The 22937-nt window shown below is 43.4% G+C and overlaps 1 protein-coding gene across 1 annotated transcript in view; it reads right to left on the bottom strand.

The window, feature by feature from the left end:
- LOC128653128 (ATP-dependent RNA helicase TDRD9-like) overlaps positions 1-22937 on the bottom strand; it is a 91254-nt gene that overhangs the window by 50167 nt on the left and 18150 nt on the right. Inside the window, exon 3 of the mRNA XM_053706237.1 lies at positions 11574-11795. Coding sequence (XP_053562212.1) covers positions 11574-11795 — 222 coding nt within the window. The remainder of the gene's footprint in view (positions 1-11573; positions 11796-22937) is intronic.

Consider the following 22937-nt stretch of genomic DNA (forward strand, 5'->3'; position numbering starts at 1 on the left):
ATCATCTTGGGCATCATTTTTACTAAATTTTTTATAACATAAATCACATCTATTTAAATGAGAAGGAACCTTGGCTTCCCCACAGTCAGAACACAATCTATCTGGTAGTTCAGACATGTTAAACAGGCATAAACTTGATAACAAAGCACAAAAAACGTTTTAAAATAAAACCGTTACTGTCACTTTAAATTTTAAACTGAACACACTTTATTACTGCAATTGCGAAAAAGTATGAAGGAATTGTTCAAAATTCACCAAAATTTCACCACAGTGTCTTAAAGCCTTAAAAGTATTGCACACCAAATTTGGAAGCTTTAACCCTTAAAATAACGGAACCGGAGCCGTTTTTATATTTAACCCCTTTACAGTCCCTGGAATCTGCTTTGCTGAGACCCAACCAAGCCCAAAGGGGAATACGATACCAAATGATGCCTTCAGAAAGACTTTTCTATGTATCAGAGCTCCACACACATGCAGCTGCATGCCATGCTGTTCTCAAAAACAAGTGCGCCATACCGGCGCGAAAATGAGGCTCTGACTATGATTAGGGAAAGCCCCTATAGAATAAAGTGTCTAAAACAGTGCCTGCCGATATTATTTTACAAAAAATACCCAGATTAAATGATTCCTCAAGGCTAAATATGTGTAAATATGATCGATTTAGCCCAGAAAATGTCTACAGTCTTAATAAACCCTTGTGAAGCCCTTATTTACTGTCTGAATAAAAATGGCTTACCGGATCCCATAGGGAAAATGACAGCTTCCAGCATTACATCGTCTTGTTAGAATGTGTCATACCTCAAGCAGCAAAAGACTGCTCACTGTTCCCCCAACTGAAGTTAATTCCTCTCAACAGTCCTGTGTGGAACAGCCATGGATTTTAGTAACGGTTGCTAAAATCATTTTCCTCATACAAACAGAAATCTTCATCTCTTTTCTGTTTCAGAGTAAATAGTACATACCAGCACTATTTTAAAATAACAAACTCTTGATTGAATAATAAAAACTACAGTTAAACACTAAAAAACTCTAAGCCATCTCCGTGGAGATGTTGCCTGTACAACGGCAAAGAGAATGACTGGGGTAGGCGGAGCCTAGGAGGGATCATGTGACCAGCTTTGCTGGGCTCTTTGCCATTTCCTGTTGGGGAAGAGAATATCCCACAAGTAAGGATGACGCCGTGGACCGGACACACCTATGTTGGAGAAATTAGACTTATTTTTAGCCTTGAAAGGTCTATCCTGTGGAAGGGCATGGCCCTTTCCCCCAGTGATATCTGAAATAATTTCTTTCAACTCTGGCCCGAATAGGGTCTTACCCTTGAAAGGAATATTAAGCAATTTTGTTTTGGACGACACATCCGCCGACCACGATTTTAGCCAAAGCGCCCTACGCGCCACTATTGCGAAACCAGAATTTTTCGCCGCTAATTTAGCTAACTGAAAAGCGGCATCTGTAATGAAAATTAGCCAACTTCAGGGCGTGAAATCTATCCATGACTTCATCATAAGAAGTCTCCTTCTGGAGCGAGTTTTCTAATTCCTCAAACCAAAAAGCAGCTGCAGTGGTTACAGGAATAATGCAAGAAATTGGTTGAAGAAGAAAACCTTGTTGAACAAAAATTTTCTTAAGTAAACCTTCTAATTTTTTATCCATAGGATCTTTGAAAGCGCAACTGTCTTCTATTGGTATAGTTGTGCGCTTAGCTAGCGTTGAAACTGCCCCTCTACCTTAGGGACCGTCTGCCACGCGTCCCTTCTGGGGTCAACAATGGGGAACATTTTCTTAAATATAGGAGGGGGAACAAAAGGTACACCTGGCTTCTCCCACTCCTTATTCACTATATCCGCCACCCTCTTAGGTATCGGAAACGCATCAGTGTGTACTGGGACCTCTAAGAATTTATCCATTTTACACAATTTTTCTGGGACCACCAAAGGGTCACAATCATCAAGAGTAGCTAGGACCTCCTTAAGTAGAGCGCGGAGGTGTTCAAGCTTAAATTTAAATGCTATGGTATCGGGCTCTGCCTGCTGAGAAACTTTTCCTGTGTCAGAAATTTCTCCCTCAGACAGGCCCTCCCTCACCGCCAAGTCAGATTGTTGTAAGGGTACTAAGAGATAAATTATCCTCTGCGTCTGCTTGCTCATTTTCTGTATTTAAAACTGAGCAATCACGCTTCCTAGGAAAAGCTGGCAGTTTGGATAAAAATGCTGCGAGAGAATTATCCATTACTGCTGCTAACTGTTGCATAGTAATAGCAATTGGCGCGCTAGATGTACTGGGCATCGCTTGCGCGGGCATAGCTGGTGTTGACACAGAAGGAGAGGATAGTGAGCTATCCTCACTACCTTCAGCTAAAGAATCATCTTGGGCTATATTTTTAAGTGTGATTGTATGGTCCTTAAGCTGCTTGGACGCTATGGCACACTTCACACATAAATTTAATGGGGGAACCACCTTGGCCTTTGAACATACAGAACATAGGTTATCTGAAGGGTCAGACATGTTTGACAGACTTAAACAGATCTTCAATGCAACAAAAATTATTTTTGACAAAAACGTTACTGTGTCTTTAAATAATAAAAGTGCACACTTTATTACTAAAACATCAAAAAACCATCAAATAAACATCCGATTTTGATGAAATTTTCACCAGTGTCTTAATGCTTTGAAATGATTGCACACAAATTTTCAGACCAATTAACCCCTTAATGCAAAAACCGGAGCTAATAACATCAATTAACCTGTTAAAAACACTACAGTACTATGCCACAGCTTCCACTGTGGCCTTTACCTTCCTTAGGGATTATTTTAGTAGGAAATAAGCCTCTCTGGAGTCTTTTCTGATGCCTCTGGACTCCCCACGTGAAGCTGCATTAACTGCCTAAGCAAAACAACTGTGCAATTGAGGCCTGAAAATGAGGCCTCCTCCCTCTTCATTCCAGAGTGGAGGGGCCTTTCTGACTAGAATAGGTGTCCAAATAAGTGCCAGGCGCAAAATAAAACCCCAAAAGTGTTTTAAAGTCTGAAAAACACCTTATTTATAGTGAAAACATGCTAAAACAGAATTTATGCTTACCTGATAAATTACTTTCTCCAACGGTGTGTCCGGTCCACGGCGTCATCCTTACTTGTGGGATATTCTCTTCCCCAACAGGAAATGGCAAAGAGCCCAGCAAAGCTGGTCACATGATCCCTCCTAGGCTCTGCCTACCCCAGTCATTCGACCGACGTACAGGAGGAAATATGCATAGGAGAAACCATATGATACCGTGGTGACTGTAGTTAGAGAAAATAATTCATCAGACCCGATTAAAAAAACCAGGGCGGGCCGTGGACCGGACACACCGTTGGAGAAAGTAATTTATCAGGTAAGCATAAATTCTGTTTTCTCCAACATAGGTGTGTCCGGTCCACGGCGTCATCCTTACTTGTGGGAACCAATACCAAAGCTTTAGGACACGGATGAAGGGAGGGAGCAAATCAGGTCACCTAAATGGAAGGCACCACGGCTTGCAAAACCTTTCTCCCAAAAATAGCCTCCGAAGAAGCAAAAGTATCAAATTTGTAAAATTTGGCAAAAGTGTGCAGTGAAGACCAAGTCGCTGCCTTACATATCTGGTCAACAGAAGCCTCGTTCTTGAAGGCCCATGTGGAAGCCACAGCCCTAGTGGAGTGAGCTGTGATTCTTTCAGGAGGCTGCCGTCCGGCAGTCTCATAAGCCAATCGGATAATGCTTTTAAGTCAAAAAGAAAGAGAGGTAGAAGTTGCTTTTTGACCTCTCCTTTTACCAGAATAAACAACAAACAAAGAAGATGTTTGTCTGAAATCTTTAGTAGCCTCTAAATAGAATTTTAGAGCACGGACTACGTCCAAATTGTGTAACAAACGTTCCTTCTTTGAAACTCTTAACCATCTCCGTGGAGATGTTGCCGGTGCAACGGCAAAGAGAATAACTGGGGTAGGCAGAGCCTAGGAGGGATCATGTGACCAGCTTTGCTGGGCTCTTTGCCATTTCCTGTTGGGGAAGAGAATATCCCACAAGTAAGGATGACGCCGTGGACCGGACACACCTATGTTGGAGAAAAAGCAATTGATTTAGCCCACAATAGTGTCAACCAGCATAGAGCCCTTAATATAAGCCATCATTTTATACAGAGTCTAAGAAAAATGGCTTACCTATCCCAGAGGGGATTGCTGACAGTCTTCTAGCATTACTAGGTCTTGTTAGAAAAATGACTGATCATACCTGAAGCAGTAAAGCCTGCAAACTGTTCCCCCCAACTGAAGTTCTCTGGTTTCAACAGTCCTGCGTGGGAACAGCAATGGATTTTAGTTACTGGTGCTAAAATCATATTCCTCTCGGCAGAAATCTTCATCACTTTCTGCTGCAGAGTAAATAGTACAAGCCGGCACTATTTTAAAATAACAAACTCTTGATAGAAGAATAAAAAACTACAACTAAACACCACATACTCTTTACCACCCCCGTGGAGATGCTACTAGTTAGCGCGGCAAAGAGAATGACTGGGGGGGCGGAGCCTGAGGGGAGCTATATGGACAGCTCTGCTGTGTGCTCTCTTTGCCACTTCCTGTAGGGATTGAGAATATCCCACAAGGATGAAGCCGTGGACCGGACACACCAATGTAGGAGAAATGGGGTTTAAATAATTAAAATATTTGGCGCCAAGTATGACGCACAAACAGAGAACATTTTTTGGCGCTAACATCCGGAAATGAAACACTCGCGTCACTAACGACGCAACCTTGTGAAAGGACTCAGCGTCAAAGACGCCGGAAAACAGAATTTATGTTTACCTGATAAATTACTTTCTCCAACGGTGTGTCCGGTCCACGGCGTCATCCTTACTTGTGGGATATTCTCTTCCCCAACAGGAAATGGCAAAGAGCCCAGCAAAGCTGGTCACATGATCCCTCCTAGGCTCCGCCTACCCTAGTCATTCGACCGACGTTAAGGAGGAATATTTGCATAGGAGAAACCATATGATACCGTGGTGACTGTAGTTAAAGAAAATAAATTATCAGACCTGATTAAAAAACCAGCGCGGGCCGTGGACCGGACACACCGTTGGAGAAAGTAATTTATCAGGTAAACATAAATTCTGTTTTCTCCAACATAGGTGTGTCCGGTCCACGGCGTCATCCTTACTTGTGGGAACCAATACCAAAGCTTTAGGACACGGATGAAGGGAGGGAGCAAATCAGGTCACCTAAATGGAAGGCACCACGGCTTGCAAAACCTTTCTCCCAAAAATAGCCGCAGAAGAAGCAAAAGTATCAAACTTGTAAAATTTGGTAAAAGTGTGCAGTGAAGACCAAGTCGCTGCCCTACATATCTGATCAACAGAAGCCTCGTTCTTGAAGGCCCATGTGGAAGCCACAGCCCTAGTGGAATGAGCTGTGATTCTTTCAGGAGGCTGCCGTCCGGCAGTCTCGTAAGCCAATCTGATGATGCTTTTAATCCAAAAAGAGAGAGAGGTAGAAGCTGCTTTTTGACCTCTCCTTTTACCAGAATAAACAACAAACAAGGAAGATGTTTGTCTAAAATCCTTTGTAGCATCTAAATAGAATTTTAGAGCGCGAACAACATCCAAATTGTGCAACAAACGTTCCTTCTTCGAAACTGGTTTCGGACACAAAGAAGGCACGACTATCTCCTGGTTAATGTTTTTGTTAGAAACAACTTTTGGAAGAAAACCAGGTTTAGTACGTAAAACCACCTTATCTGCATGGAACACCAGATAAGGAGGAGAACACTGCAGAGCAGATAATTCTGAAACTCTTCTAGCAGAAGAAATTGCAACCAAAAACAAAACTTTCCAAGATAATAACTTAATATCAACGGAATGTAAGGGTTCAAACGGAACCCCCTGAAGAACTGAAAGAACTAAGTTGAGACTCCAAGGAGGAGTCAAAGGTTTGTAAACAGGCTTGATTCTAACCAGAGCCTGAACAAAGGCTTGAACATCTGGCACAGCTGCCAGCTTTTTGTGAAGTAACACAGACAAGGCAGAAATCTGTCCCTTCAAGGAACTTGCAGATAATCCTTTCTCCAATCCTTCTTGAAGAAAGGATAGAATCCTAGGAATCTTTACCTTGTCCCAAGGGAATCCTTTAGATTCACACCAACAGATATATTTTTTCCATATTTTGTGGTAAATTTTTCTAGTTACAGGCTTTCTGGCCTGAACAAGAGTATCAATAACAGAATCTGAGAACCCTCGTTTAGATAAGATCAAGCGTTCAATCTCCAAGCAGTCAGCTGGAGTGAGACCAGATTCGGATGTTCGAACGGACCTTGAACAAGAAGGTCTCGTCTCAAAGGTAGCTTCCATGGTGGAGCCGATGACATATTCACCAGATCTGCATACCAAGTCCTGCGTGGCCACGCAGGAGCTATCAAGATCACCGACGCCCTCTCCTGATTGATCCTGGCTATCAGCCTGGGGATGAGAGGAAACGGCGGGAATACATAAGCTAGTTTGAAGGTCCAAGGTGCTACTAGTGCATCTACTAGAGTCGCCTTGGGATCCCTGGATCTGGACCCGTAGCAAGGAACCTTGAAGTTCTGACGAGAGGCCATCAGATCCATGTCTGGAATGCCCCACAGATGAGTAATTTGGGCAAAGATTTCCGGATGGAGTTCCCACTCCCCCGGATGTAATGTCTGACGACTCAGAAAATCCGCTTCCCAATTTTCCACTCCTGGGATGTGGATTGCGGACAGGTGGCAGGAGTGAGTCTCCGCCCATTGAATGATTTTGGTCACTTCTTCCATCGCCAGGGAACTCCTTGTTCCCCCCTGATGGTTGATGTACGCAACAGTCGTCATGTTGTCTGATTGAAACCGTATGAACTTGGCCTTTGCTAGCTGAGGCCAAGCCTTGAGAGCATTGAATATCGCTCTCAGTTCCAGAATATTTATCGGTAGAAGAGATTCTTCCCGAGACCAAAGACCCTGAGCTTTCAGGGATCCCCAGACCGCGCCCCAGCCCATCAGACTGGCGTCGGTCGTGACAATGACCCACTCTGGTCTGCGGAAGGTCATCCCTTGTGACAGGTTGTCCAGGGACAGCCACCAACGGAGTGAGTCTCTGGTCCTCTGATTTACTTGTATCTTCGGAGACAAGTCTGTATAGTCCCCATTCCACTGAGCGAGCATGCACAGTTGTAATGGTCTTAGATGAATGCGCGCAAAAGGAACTATGTCCATTGCCGCTACCATCAAACCTATTACTTCCATGCACTGCGCTATGGAAGGAAGAGGAACGGAATGAAGTGTTTGACAAGAGTTTAGAAGTTTTGTTTTTCTGGCCTCTGTCAGAAAAATCCTCATTTCTAAGGAGTCTATTATTGTTCCCAAGAAGGGAACCCTTGTCGACGGAGATAGAGAACTCTTTTCCACGTTCACTTTCCATCCGTGAGATCTGAGAAAGGCCAGGACTATGTCCGTGTGAGCCTTTGCTTGAGGAAGGGACGACGCTTGAATCAGAATGTCGTCCAAGTAAGGTACTACTGCAATGCCCCTTGGTCTTAGCACCGCTAGAAGGGACCCTAGTACCTTTGTGAAAATCCTTGGAGCAGTGGCTAATCCGAAAGGAAGCGCCACGAACTGGTAATGCTCGTCCAGGAATGCGAACCTTAGGAACCGATGATGTTCCTTGTGGATAGGAATATGTAGATACGCATCCTTTAAATCCACCGTGGTCATGAATTGACCTTCCTGGATGGAAGGAAGAATTGTTCGAATGGTTTCCATTTTGAACGATGGAACCTTGAGAAACTTGTTTAAGATCTTGAGATCTAAGATTGGTCTGAACGTTCCCTCTTTTTTGGGAACTATGAACAGATTGGAGTAGAACCCCATCCCTTGTTCTCCTAATGGAACAGGATGAATCACTCCCATTTTTAACAGGTCTTCTACACAATGTAAGAATGCCTGTCTCTTTATGTGGTCTGAAGACAATTGAGACCTGTGGAACCTCCCCCTTGGGGGAAGCCCCTTGAATTCCAGAAGATAACCTTGGGAGACTATTTCTAGTGCCCAAGGATCCAGAACATCTCTTGCCCAAGCCTGAGCGAAGAGAGAGAGTCTGCCCCCCACCAGATCCGGTCTCGGATCGGGGGCCAACATTTCATGCTGTCTTGGTAGCAGTGGCAGGTTTCTTGGCCTGCTTTCCCTTGTTCCAGCCTTGCATTGGTCTCCAGGCTGGCTTGGCTTGAGAAGTATTACCTTCTTGCTTAGAGGACGTAGCACTTGGGGCTGGTCCGTTTCTACGAAAGGGACGAAAATTAGGTTTATTTTTGGCCTTGAAAGACCTATCCTGAGGAAGGGCGTGGCCCTTACCCCCAGTGATATCAGAGATAATCTCTTTCAAGTCAGGGCCAAACAGCGTTTTCCCCTTGAAAGGAATGTTAAGGAGTTTGTTCTTGGAAGACGCATCCGCTGACCAAGATTTCAACCAAAGCGCTCTACGCGCCACAATAGCAAACCCAGAATTCTTCGCCGCTAACCTAGCCAATTGCAAAGTGGCGTCTAGGGTGAAAGAATTAGCCAATTTGAGAGCACGGATTCTGTCCATAATCTCCTCATAAGGAGGAGAATCACTATCTATCGCCTTTACTAGCTCATCGAACCAGAAACACGCGGCTGTAGTGACAGGGACAATGCATGAAATTGGTTGTAGAAGGTAACCTTGCTGAACAAACATCTTTTTAAGCAAACCTTCTAATTTTTTATCCATAGGATCTTTGAAAGCACAACTATCTTCTATGGGTATAGTGGTGCGTTTGTTTAAAGTAGAAACCGCTCCCTCGACCTTGGGGACAGTCTGCCATAAGTCCTTTCTAGGGTCGACCATAGGAAACAATTTTTTAAATATGGGGGGAGGGACGAAAGGTATACCGGGCCTTTCCCATTCTTTATTTACAATGTCCGCCACCCGCTTGGGTATAGGAAAAGCTTCTGGGAGCCCCGGGACCTCTAGGAACTTGTCCATTTTACATAGTTTCTCTGGGATGATCAAATTCTCACAATCATCCAGAGTGGATAACACCTCCTTAAGCAGAGCGCGGAGATGTTCCAACTTAAATTTAAATGTAATCACATCGGGTTCAGCTTGTTGAGAAATTTTCCCTGAATCTGAAATTTCTCCCTCAGACAAAACCTCCCTGGCCCCCTCAGACTGGTGTAGGGGCATTTCAGAACCATTATCATCAGCGTCCTCATGCTCTTCAGTATCTAAAACAGAGCAGTCGCGCTTACGCTGATAAGTGGGCATTTTGGCTAAAATGTTTTTGATAGAATTATCCATTACAGCCGTTAATTGTTGCATAGTAAGGAGTATTGGCGCGCTAGATGTACTAGGGGCCTCCTGAGTGGGCAAGACTCGTGTAGACGAAGGAGGGAATGATGCAGTACCATGCTTACTCCCCTCACTTGAGGAATCATCTTGGGCATCATTTTCAGTGTCACATAAATCACATTTATTTAAATGAAAAGGAACCTTGGCTTCCCCACATTCAGAACACAGTCTATCTGGTAGTTCAGACATGTTAAACAGGCATAAACTTGATAACAAAGTACAAAAAACGTTTTAAAATAAAACCGTTACTGTCACTTTAAATTTTAAACTGAACACACTTTATTACTGCAATTGCGAAAAAGTATGAAGGAATTGTTCAAAATTCACCAAAATTTCACCACAGTGTCTTAAAGCCTTAAAAGTATTGCACACCAAATTTGGAAGCTTTAACCCTTAAAATAACGGAACCGGAGCCGTTTTTAACCCCTTTACAGTCCCTGGTATCTGCTTTGCTGAGACCCAACCAAGCCCAAAGGGGAATACGATACCAAATGAAGCCTTCAGAAAGTCTTTTCTATGTATCAGAGCTCCTCACACATGCGACTGCATGTCATGCTTCTCAAAAACAAGTGCGCAATACCGGCGCGAAAATGAGGCTCTGCCTATGATTAGGGAAAGCCCCTAGAGAATAAGGTGTCTAAAACAGTGCCTGCCGATATTATTTAACAAAAATACCCAGATTAAATGATTCCTCAAGGCTAAATATGTGTAATATATGAATCGATTTAGCCCAGAAAATGTCTACAGTCTTAATAAGCCCTTGTGAAGCCCTTATTTACTGTCTGAATAAAAATGGCTTACCGGATCCCATAGGGAAAATGACAGCTTCCAGCATTACATCGTCTTGTTAGAATGTGTCATACCTCAAGCAGCAAAAGACTGCTCACTGTTCCCCCAACTGAAGTTAATTCCTCTCAACAGTCCTGTGTGGAACAGCCATGGATTTTAGTAACGGTTGCTAAAATCATTTTCCTCATACAAACAGAAATCTTCATCTCTTTTCTGTTTCAGAGTAAATAGTACATACCAGCACTATTTTAAAATAACAAACTCTTGATTGAATAATAAAAACTACAGTTAAACACTAAAAAACTCTAAGCCATCTCCGTGGAGATGTTGCCTGTACAACGGCAAAGAGAATGACTGGGGTAGGCGGAGCCTAGGAGGGATCATGTGACCAGCTTTGCTGGGCTCTTTGCCATTTCCTGTTGGGGAAGAGAATATCCCACAAGTAAGGATGACGCCGTGGACCGGACACACCTATGTTGGAGAAATTACTATTTTGCGTCATCGAACGTAACTTTGCACCAAAAAAATCTCACGCCACAAATGGCGCAATATAGTTTGGCATTTTACACCCTCGCGAGCCAAATTCTGCCCTCAAATTTAAAATGACAGTCCATTTGAAAAAAGACTATACCCCAGGAAAGAAATAAGTTTTCCTAAAAAAATGCAATTCCCAAATATGAAACTGACAGTCTGCAAAAGGAAATATACTGAAACCTGAATCATGGCAAATATAAGTACAATACATATATTTAGAACTTTATATTAATACATAAAGTGCCAAGCCATAGCTGAGGTGTCTTAAGTAATAAAAACATACTTACCAAAAGACACCCATCCACATATAGCAGATAGCCAAACCAGTACTGAAACGGTTATCAGTAGAGGTAATGGAATATGAGTATATCGTTGATCTGAGAAGGGAGGTAGGAAATGAATCTCTACGAACGATAACAGAGAACCTATGAAATAGATCTCCCATGAGGAAAACCATTGCATTCAATAGGTGATACTCCCTTCACATCCCTCTGACATTCACTGTACTCTGAGAGGAACCGGGCTTCAAAATGCTGAGAAGCACATATCAACAAAGAAATCTTAAGCACAAACTTACTTCACCACCTCCATAGGAGGCAAAGTTTGTAAAACTGAATTGTGGGTGTGGTGAGGGGTGTATTTTTAGGCCTTTTTAAGGTTTTGGAAACTTTGCCCCTCCTGGTAGGATTGTATATCCCATACGTCACTAGCTCATGGACTCTTGCCAATTACATGAAATAAATCAAATGTTCTGTTTGAATAATAAAAGAAACATTTTGGTTTTCATTTCCATTTTATATACATAAAGAAATCTGAAATTCATAATGAAAAAAAAAAAAATATTGAAAATATATTTCAAACCTGATATCCAACTATGCCTCCAAGTGTCCAGTTGCGTTCATTGCTTATCCAAGTAGCAATACTGCGTGCAGCAATTTTACGTGGTTGTGTAACAATGATATTACTATATGCAGATTTCTGACTATGGTAATCTAAGATGAACTGTGGCAGCTGAGTGCTTTTACCACTTCCAGTCGCACCATGTATGATTACAACAGAATTATTCTCAATCAGGGAAATTAACTGAAGAACAAGAAAAGAAAATTAAATTAGAATGTGTAGTTTTAACAATAACAGCTTTAAACTTAAAGAAATACATTTTATCATACATTATAAAGAGCAATATTGAAAGTAAATAAGGTCTCTGCCTACTGGAATAGGAAGAACTGCCTCCCAGAATGTTGGGTACATGCACCTTGCCCACACTAACAAAGCTAGAATTTAATGTGATCGTATAGCGAAATAGTTCCAAAAGGGACCAACAACTCAATTTTAACAGCCTCATGCGAAGCTATGCAAATAGAAACAAAAAGAGTGACCAGTCTTAACCCATCCATCAAAAATTAAGGGGAAGAAGGTATATAAAACTAGAATAAGAAGCTTACCTGAATAATGAGTCTACGAGCTATCACGTGAGGCTATTCTTCTCCTGACCACTTGGAGGAGATATACACCCCCAACAAACAAGAACATAAAAAGTAAATTTATGCTTAACTGATAAATTAATTTCTATGGTACGACGAGTCCACGGTTTCATCCTTTACTTGTGGGATATTATCCTCCTGCTAAGAGGAAGTGGCAAAGAGCACCACAGCAGAGCTGTCTATATAGCTCCTCCCTTAGCTCCACCCCCCAGTCATTCGACCGAAGGTACAGGAAGAAAAAGGAGAAACTAAAAGGTGCAGAGTTGACTGAAGTTTAAATCAAAAAAATATAATCTGTCTTAAAATTACAGGACGGGACGTGGACTCGTCGTACCATAGAAGAAATTAATTTATAAAGTAAGCATAAATTTACTTTTCTTCTATAAGGTATGACGAGTCCACGGATTCATCCTTTACTTGTGGGATACAATACCAAAGCCATAGGACACGGATGAACGGGAGGGACAAGACAGATGCCTAAACAGAAGACACCACTGCTTGAAGAACTTTTCTCCCAAAAATAGCCTCCGAAGAAGCAAATGTATCAAATTTGTAAAATTTGTAAAAAGGTATGAAGTGAAGACCAAGTCGCCGGCCTTACAAATCTGTTCAACAGAAGCATCATTTCTAAAAGCCCATGTAAAAGCCACCGCTCTAGTAGAGTGAGCTGTAATTCTTTCAGGAGGCTGCTGTCCAGCAGTCTCGTATGCCAAACGGATGATGCTTTTCAGCCAAAAAGAAAGAGAGGTAGCCGTAGCTTTTTGACCTCTACGCTTTCCAGAATAGACAACAGAGAAGATGTTTGACGGAAATCTTTGGTCGCTTGCAAGTAAAACTTTAAAGCACGAACCACGTCCAAGTTGTGCAACAAACGCTCCTTCTAAGAAGAAGGATTAGGACACAGGGAAGGAACAACAATTTCATGATTAATAATGCTATTAGTAACAACCTTAGGAAGGAAACCAGGTTTGGTACGCAAAACCACCTTATCAGAATGAAAAACAAGATAAAGCGAGTCACATTGCAATGCAGATAGTTCAGAAACTCTTCGAGTCGAAGAGATAGCAAATAAAAACAGAACTTTCCAAGATAGAAGCTTAATATCTATGGAATGCATAGGTTCAAATGGAACCACTTGAAGAACTTTAAGAACTAAATTCAAACTCCATGGAGGAGCAACAGGTTTAAACACAGGCTTGATTCTAATTAAAGCCTAACAAAATGACTGAACGTCTGGAACATCTGCCAGACGCTTGTGCAGTAAAATTGACAAAGCAGATATCTGTCCCATTAGGGAACTAGCTGATAACCCCTTCTCCAATCCTTCTTGGAGAAAGGACAAATCATAGGAATCCTGATCTTACTCCATGAGTAGCCTTTGGATTCACACAAATAAAGATATTTACGCCACATCTTATGATAAATCTTCCTAGTGACAGGCTTTTGAGCCTGAATCAAGGTATCTATGACCGACTCAGAGAATCCCCACTTGGATAAAATCAAGCGTTCAATCTCCAGGCAGTCAGCCGCAGAGAAACTAGATTTGGATACTGGAACGGACCTTGAATGAGAAGGTCCAGTCTCAGTGGTAGTGTCCATGGTGGTAGAGATGACATGTCCATCAGGTCTGCATACCAAGTCCTGCGTGGCCATGCAGGTGCTATCAAAATCAACAAAGCTCTCTCATGTTTGATTCTGGCAATCAGACGAGGGAGGAGAGGAAATGGTGTTAACACATAAGCCAGGTTGAAAGACCAAGGTACTGCTAGAGCATCTATCAGTACTGCTTAAGGATCCCTTGATCTGGACCCGTACCAAGGAAGTTTGGCGTTCTGACGAGACGCCATCAGATCCAATTCTGGTGTGCCCCATTGATGAATCAATTGTGCAAACACCTCCGGATGGAGTTCCCACTCCCCCGGATGAAAAGTCTGACGACTTAGAAAATCTGCTTCCCAAATCTCCACTCCTGGGATATAGATTGCTGATAAATGGCAAGAGTGAGTCTCTGCCCATCGAATTATTTTGGTAACCTCTATCATCACTAGAGAACTCTTTGTTCCCCCCTGATGATTGGTATACGCTACAGTCGTGATATTGTCCGACTGGAATCTTATGAATCTGGCCGAAGCCAGCTGAGGCCACGCCTGAAGCGCGTTGAATATCGCTCTCAGTTCTAGAATATTTATCGGGAGGAGAGCCTCCTCCTGAGTCCACACTCCCTGTGCTTTCAGGGAATTCCAGACTGTACTCCAGCCCAATAGGCTGGCGTCTGTCATCACTATGACCCATGCTGGCCTACGGAAACACATTCCCTGGGATAGATGATCTTGTGACAACCACCAAAGAAGAGAATCTCTAGTCTCTTGATCCAGGTTTATCCGAGGAGATAAATTTGCATAATCCCCATTCCACTTTTTGAGCATGAATAGTTGCAGTGGTCTGAGATGCAAGTGAGCAAACGGAACTATGTCCATTGCCGCTACCATTAGTCCGATTACTTCCATACACTGAGCCACTGACGGCCGAGGAATCGAATGAAGAGTTCGGCAGGTGGTTAAAATCTTTGATTTCCTGACCTCCGTTAGAAAATTTTCATGTCTACCGAATCTATCAGAGTTCCCAGGAATGGAACTCTTGTGAGAGGGGTAAGTGAACTCTTTTTTACGTTCACCTTCCACCCGTGAGATCTGAGAAAAGCCAACACGATATCCGTGTGAGATTTGGCTATTTGGTAAGTTGACACCTGAATTAAGATATCATCCAGATAAGGCGCCACTGCTATGCCCCGCGGCCTTAGAACCGCCAGAAGGGACCCTTGCACCTTTGTGAAAATTCTGGGAGCTGTGGCCAACCCGAAAGGGAAGAGCCACAAACTGGTAATGCTTGTACAGAAAGGCGAACTTAAGAAACTGGTGATGATCTTTGTGGATTGGGATGTGCAGATACACATTCTTTAAATCCACGGTAGTCATATATTGACCCTCCCGGATCATTGGTAAAATAGTCTGAATGGTCTCCATCTTGAAGGATGGGACTCTGAGGAATTTGTTTAGGATCTTGAGATCTAAAATTGGTCTGAAGGTTCCCTCTTTTTTGGGAACCACAAACAGATTGGAGTAAAACCCCTGGCCCTGTTCTGTTCTTGGAACTGGGCAGATTACTCCCATGGTATATAGGTCTTCTACACAGCGTAAGAACGCCTCTCTTTTTGTCTGGTTTACAGACAATCGAGAAAGATGAAATCTCCCCCTTGGAGGAGAATCTTTGAAGTCTAGAAGATACCCCCCTGGGTCACAATTTCTAAAGCCCAGGAGTCCTGAACGTCTCTTGCCCAAGCAAAGAGAGAATGTCTGCCCCCTACTAGATCCGGTCCCGGATCGGGGGCTGCCCCCTCATGCTGTCTTGGTGGCAGCAGCGGGCTTCTTGGGCTGTTTACCTTTGTTCCAAGTCTTGTAAGGTCTCCAGTCTGACTTGGATTGAGCAAAATTCCCCTCCTGCTTTGTAGCAGGGGAGGAGGAAGAGGGACCACCTTTGAAGATTCGAAAGGAACGAAAATTATTTTGTATGGTCCTCATCTTATTTGTTTTATGAGGAAGGGCATGGCCTTTTCCTCCAGTGATGTCTGAAATGATCCTTCAGCTCAGGCCCAAATAGGGTCTTACCCTTGAAAGGGATGGATAAAAGCTTGGATTTTGATGACACGACAGCAGACCAGGACTTAAGCCATAACGCTCTACGTGCTAAAATGGCAAAACCGGAATTCTTTGCCGCTAATTTAGACAGTTGAAAAGCGGCATCTGTAATGAAAGAATTAGCTAGCTTGAGAGCCCTAATTCTATCCACAATATCATCTAATGGGGTCTCAACCTGAAGAGCCTCTTCTAGAGCCTCAAACCAAAAACTAGCTGCAGTAGTTACAGGAACAATGCAGGCTATAGGTTGCAGAAGAAAACCCTGATGAATAAATATTTTCTTTAGAAGACCCTCTAATTTTTTTATCCATAGGATCTTTGAAAGCACAATTGTCCTCAATAGGTATACTTGTACGCTTAGCCAGGGTAGAAATAGCTCCCTCCACCTTAGGGACCGTCTGCCACGAATCCCGCATGGTGTCTGATATGGTAAACATTTTCTTAAAAGTAGGATGGGGAGAAAACGGAATACCTGGTCTATCCCACTCCTTAGTAACAATGTCTGAAATCCTCTTAGGGACTGGAAAAACATTAGTGTAAGCAGGAATCTCTAGATATCTGTCCATTTTACACAATTTCTCTGTAATTACAATAGGGTCGCTAAAACCTCCCTGAGCAACAAGGGGAGGTGTTCTAGTATAAATTTAAAAGCCGTCATATCTGAGTGTGTCTGAGGGAACATCTTTCCTGAATCAGAAATCTCTCCCTCAGACAGCAAATCCCTCACCCCCAACTCAGAACATTGTTAGGGTATATCGGATATGGCTAATAAAGCATCAGAGGGCTCAGCATTTACTCTCACACCAGACCTACTGCGCTTCCCCTGCAACCCAGACAGCTTAGATAAAACCTCTGAGGTTAGTATTCATAACTGCGGCCATATCTTGCAGGGTGAAAGAATTAGACGCACTAGAAGTACTTGACGTCGCTTGTGCGGGCGTTAATGGTTGTGACACTTGGGGAGAATTAGATGGCATAACCGGATTCCCTTCTGACTGAGAATAATCCTGCAACATACTTTTATCAGCTAAAATATGTTCTTTGCAATTTATTGCCCTTTCAGTGCATGAGGGACACATTTTAAGTGGGGGTTCCACAATGGCTTCTAAACACATTGAACATTGGCTTTCTTCAATGTCAGACATGTTAAACAGGCTAGTAATGACCACAAACAGGCTTGAAAAGACTATTTATTGAAAAAAAAATAACAATCTTAAAAAACTGTACTGTTCCTTTAAGAGAAAAAAAGCATACACGTTCTGCAAAACTGCTTTAAATTAATCCAATCTTTCCAATTTTTTGTATAAGTATTCAACTTAAGTAGCTAAGTTTGCCCCACAAGGAAAGGAACACTTAACCCTTATGTAAAAAACCGGATCATTAATAACGGTTGAAATCCTGAAAAAACTCCTACCTGCCCTCAGGGAACTGGAACAACAGGGTTAAAGCTTCAATTTGGCCCAAAACTTCCACAGGGGCCCACCGGAGTTGGAGCTTGCAGCTAGACTTGCAAATACAACTGCTTAACTGAGGCGTGAAAATAGGCCCCGCCCATCTCACTCAATGTCTCTCATGAACCGCACCAGAGCAGTCTCAAACTAGCCATGTGGGTTCTCAAACCCAGAAACAGAAGCCAAGTGTACCCTCTAATAAAGTATAAAAAAACTTCACTGCCAAAAACGTTATCAGTACTCCCAGGTCAATAAACGTTTGCCCACAAACATTCAAACTCAGTGTCAACCATTTTTTCTCAGCCCCTATATGCAAGCTTAGTAATACCCCTCTTCTGTTAGGATTACTGCTTTCCATTACCCTCATGGGGATACTGTCAGCCAATTCTGAAATACCACAGTCTCTCCAGAAAAAAATGACTAAATATACCTCACTGCTATATAGCATGAAAAACGTTCCTCACACTGAAGTTTCTTGTACTCCTCAGCCATTCTCTGGGAACTGCTCTGGATCTTAGTGACAAATGCTAAGATCATTAGCCTCCAGGCAGAAGTCTTCATCCATCTGCTACCTGAGAGAAAATAGTCCACCAGTACCATTTAAAATAAAAAACATTTGCTTTAAGAAAATAAAAACCAACATTTTATCACCTCTTTCACTTTACCCTTCCTAGTACTTAGAGTAGGCAAAGAGAATGACTGGGGCTGGAGCTAAGGGAGGAGCTATATAGACAGCTCTGCTGTGGTGCTCTTTGCCACTTCCTGTTGGCAGGAGGATAATATCCAACAAGTAAAGGATGAATCCGTGGACTCGTCGTACCTTATAGAAGAAAAGAAAAGGCCAAGCAAAGCTAAAGCAACCGGAAGTCTCAGGGAGAAAAACAGGTCCGGGCACCTGATAGTTGAGGCAAACCTTACCCGAGAACTAAACACCCCAACAGGCCAAAAACATAATTTATGCTTACCTGATAAATTTATTTCTCTTGTAGTGTGTTCAGTCCACGGGTCATCCATTACTTATGGGATATATTCTCCTTCCCAACAGGAAGTTGCAAGAGGATCACCCAAGCAGAGCTGCTATATAGCTCCTCCCCTCACATGTCATATCCAGTCATTCGACCAAAACAAGACGAGAAAGGAGAAACTATAGGGTGCAGTGGTGACTGGAGTTATAATTTTAAAATTTAGAACCTGCCTGAAAAAGACAGGACGGGCCGTGGACTGAACACACTACAAGAGAAATAAATTTATCAGGTAAGCATAAATTATGTTTTCTCTTGTTAAGTGTGTTCAGTCCACGGGTCAACCATTACTTATGGGATACCAATACCAAAGCTAAGTACACGGATGATGGGAGGGACAAGGCAGGAACATTAAACAGAAGGAACCACTGCCTGTAGAACCTTTCTCCCAAAACCAGCCTCCGAAGAAGCGAAAGTGTCAAATTTGTAAAATTTGGAAAAAGTATGAAGTGAAGACCAAGTTGCAGCCTTGCAAATCTGTTCAACAGAGGCCTCATTCTTAAAGGCCCAGGTGGAAGCCACAGCTCTGGTGGAATGAGCTGTAATTCTTTCAGGAGGCTGCTGTCCAGCAGTCTCATAGGCTAAACGTATTATGCTACGAAGCCAAAAAGAGAGAGAGGTAGCCGAAGCCTTTTGACCTCTCCTCTGTCCAGAGTAAACGACAAACAGAAGAAGTTAGTCTAAAATCTTTAGTTGCTTGTAAGTAGAACTTCAGAGCACGGACCACGTCTAGATTATGCAAAAGACGTTCCTTCTTTGAAGAAGGATTAGGACATAATGATGGAACAACAATCTCTTGATTGATATTCCTGTTAGAAACAACCTTAGGTAAAAACCCAGGTTTAGTACGCAGAACTACCTTGTCTGAATGAAAGATCAGATAAGGAGAATCACAATGTAAGGCAGATAACTCAGAGACTCTTTGAGCCGAGGAAATAGCCATCAAAAACAAAACTTTCCAAGATAAAAGCTTAATATCAATGGAATGAAGGGGTTCAAACCTAACACCCTGAAGAACTTTAAGAACCAAGTTTAAGCTCCACGGAGGAGCAACAGCTTTAAACACAGGCTTAATTCTAGCCAAAGCCTGACAAAAGGCCTGGACGTCTGGATGCTCTGCCAGACGTTTGTGTAAAAGAATAGACAGAGCTGAAATCTGTCCCTTTAGCGAACTAGCGGATAAACCCTTTTCTAAACTCTCTTGTAGAAAAGCTAATATCCTAGGAATCCTAACCTTACTCCATGAGTAACTCTTGGATTCGCACCAATATAAATATTTACGCCATATCTTATGGTAAATTTTTCTTGTCACAGGTTTCCGAGCCTGTATTAATGTATCAATAACCGAATCCGAAAACCCACGCTTTGATAGAATCAAGCGTTCAATTTCCAGGCAGTCAGCCTCAGAGAAATTAGGTTTGGATGGTTGAAAGGACCCTGAATTAGAAGGTCCTGCCTCAGGGGAAGAGACCATGGTGGACAGGACGACATGTCCACTAGGTCTGCATACCATGTCCTGCGTGGCCACGCAGGCGCTATCAGAATTACCGATGCCCTCTCCTGTTTGATCCTGGTAATCAGCCGAGGTAGCAACGGAAATGGTGGAAACACATAAGCTATGTTGAAAACCCAAGGGGCTGCTAATGCATCTACCAGCACCGCTCCCGGGTCCCTGGACCTGGATCCGTAACAAGGAAGCTTCGCGTTCTGGCGAGATGCCATGAGATCCAGATCCGGTTTGCCCCAACGACGAATCAGTTGAGCAAATACCTCCGGGGGAAGTTCCCACTCTCCCGGATGAAAAGTCTGGCGACTTAGGAAATCCGCCTCCCAGTTCTCTACGCCTGGGATGTGAATCGCTGACAGGTGGCAAGAGTGAGACTCTGCCCAGCGAATTATCTTCGAGACTTCCAACATCGCTAGGGAACTCCTGGTTCCCCCTTGATGATTGATGTAAGCCACAGCCGTGATATTGTCCGACTGAAATCTGATGAACCTCAGCTTTGCTAACTGAGGCCAAGCCAGAAGAGCATTGAATATTGCTCTTAATTCTAGAATGTTTATTGGGAGGAGTTTCTCCTCTTGAGTCCACGATCCCTGAGCCTTCAGGGAATTCCAGACTGCTCCCCAGCCTAGAAGGCTGGCATCCGTTGTTACAATCGTCCAATCTGGCCTGCGAAAGGTCATTCCTTTGGACAGATGAACCGGTGACAACCACCAGAGAAGCGAAAGGGGACAGATCTGAGTAATCCCTGTTCCATTGACTGAGCATGCATAGTTGCAGCGGTCTGAGATGCAGGCGCGCAAATGGCACTATGTCCATTGCCGCTACCATTAAGCCGATTACCTCCATGCACTGAGCTACCGATGGGCTTGGAATGGAATGAAGGACGCGGCAAGCATTGAGAATCTTTGATAACCTGGACTCCGTCAGGTAAATCTTCATCTCTACAGAATCTATAAGAGTCCCTAGAAAGGGAACCCTTGTGAGTGGTAACAGAGAACTCTTTTCCAAGTTCACTTTCCACCCATGCGACCTCAGAAATGCTAGAACTATCTCTGTATGAGACTTTGCATTCTGAAAACTTGACGCTTGTATCAGAATGTCGTCTAGGTACGGAGCCACCGCTATGCCTCGTGGTCTTAGTACCGCCAGAAGTGAGCCCAGAACCTTCGTAAAAATTCTCGGGGCCATGGCTAACCCGAAGGGAAGAGCCATAAACTGGTAATGCCTGTCTAGAAAGGCAAACCTCAGGTACTGATAATGATCTTTGTGAATCGGTATATGAAGGTAAGCATCCTTTAAGTCCACCGTGGTCATATATTGACCCTCTTGGATCATGGGTTGGAAGGTTCGAATGGTTTCCATCTTGAACGATGGTACCCTTAGGAATTTGTTTAAGATCTTTAAGTCCAAGATTGGTCTGAAGGTTCCCTCTTTTTTGGGAACCACAAATAGATTTGAGTAAAATCCTTGTCCCTGTTCCGATCGCGGAACTGAGTGCATCACCCCCATGATTAAGAGGTCTTGTACACATTGTAGAAATGCCTCTCTCTTTACTAGGTTTGCAGATAACCTCGAAAGATGGAACCTCCCTTGTGGAGGAGAGGATTTGAAATCCAGAAGGTATCCCTGAGATATAATCTTTAACGTCCAGGGATCCTGCACATCTCTTGCCCAAGCCTGGGCAAAGAGAGAAAGTCTGCCCCCCACTAAATCCGGCTCTGGATAGGGGGCCCTGTCTTCATGCTGTCTTAGGGGCGGGAGTAGGCTTTCTGGCCTGCTTGCCCTTGTTCCATGACTGGTTGCCTTTCCAACCTTGTCTGTAACGAGCAGTAGTTTCTTCCTGTTTTGGAGCGGAGGAAGTCGATGCTGCTCCTGCCTTGAAGTTACGAAAGGCACGAAAATTAGACTGTTTGGCCTTTGGTTTGGCCCTGTCCTGAGGAAGGGCGTGGCCCTTACCTCCCGTAATGTCAGCAATAATTTCCTTCAAGCCGGGCCCGAATAAGGTCTGCCCTTTGAAAGGAATGTTTAGTAATTTAGACTTAGAAGTTACATCTGCTGACCAGGATTTAAGCCAAAGCGCTCTGCGCGCCTGTATGGCGAATCCGGAATTTTTAGCCGTAAGTTTGGTTAAATGCACTACGGCATCCGAAACAAACGCATTAGCCAGCTTAAGGGTTCTAATCTTGCTCAGAGACTCATCCAATGGTGCTGTGCGAATCGCCTCTTCCAGAGACTCAAACCAGAATGCCGCTGCAGCAGTGACAGGCGCAATGCATGCAAGAGGCTGTAATATAAAACCTTGTTGAACAAACATTTTCTTAAGATAACCCTCTAATTTTTTATCCATTGGATCTGAGAAAGCACAGCTATCCTCCACCGGGATAGTGGTACGCTTGGCTAAAGTAGAAACTGCTCCCTCCACCTTAGGGACCGTCTGCCATAAATCTCGTGTGGTGGCGTCTATAGGGAACATTTTTCTAAATATCGGAGGAGGGGAAAAAGGCACACCGGGTCTATCCCACTCCTTACTAATAATCTCTGTAAACCTCTTTGGTATAGGAAAAACGTCAGTACACACCGGCACCGCGTAGTATTTATCCAGCTTACATAATTTCTCTGGGATTGCCACCGTGTCACAATCATTCAGAGCCGCTAACACCTCCCCTAGCAACACGCGGAGGTTCTCAAGCTTAAATTTAAAATTTGAAATTTCTGTATCCGGTCTCCCCGAATCAGAACCGTCACCCACAGAATGAAGCTCTCCGTCCTCATGTTCTGCAAATTGTGACGCAGTATCAGACATGGCTCTCGTGTCATCGGCGCGCTCTGTCCTTAACCCAGAACTGTCGCGCTTGCCTCTTAACTCGGGCATATTGTATAATACTTCTTTCATAACATTAGCCATATCATGTAAAGTGATTTGTAAGGGCCTTGATGTACTTGGCGCCTCAATCTCACGCACCTCCCGAGCGGGAGACGAAGGTACTGACACGTGAGGAGAGTTAGACGGCATAACTGCCCCCTCGCTGTCTGGTAATTTTTTTAATCGGTACAGATTGATTTTTC

Source organism: Bombina bombina, chromosome 1 (genome assembly GCF_027579735.1).
Source record: "Bombina bombina isolate aBomBom1 chromosome 1, aBomBom1.pri, whole genome shotgun sequence".
Taxonomy (NCBI): Eukaryota; Metazoa; Chordata; class Amphibia; order Anura; family Bombinatoridae; genus Bombina; species Bombina bombina.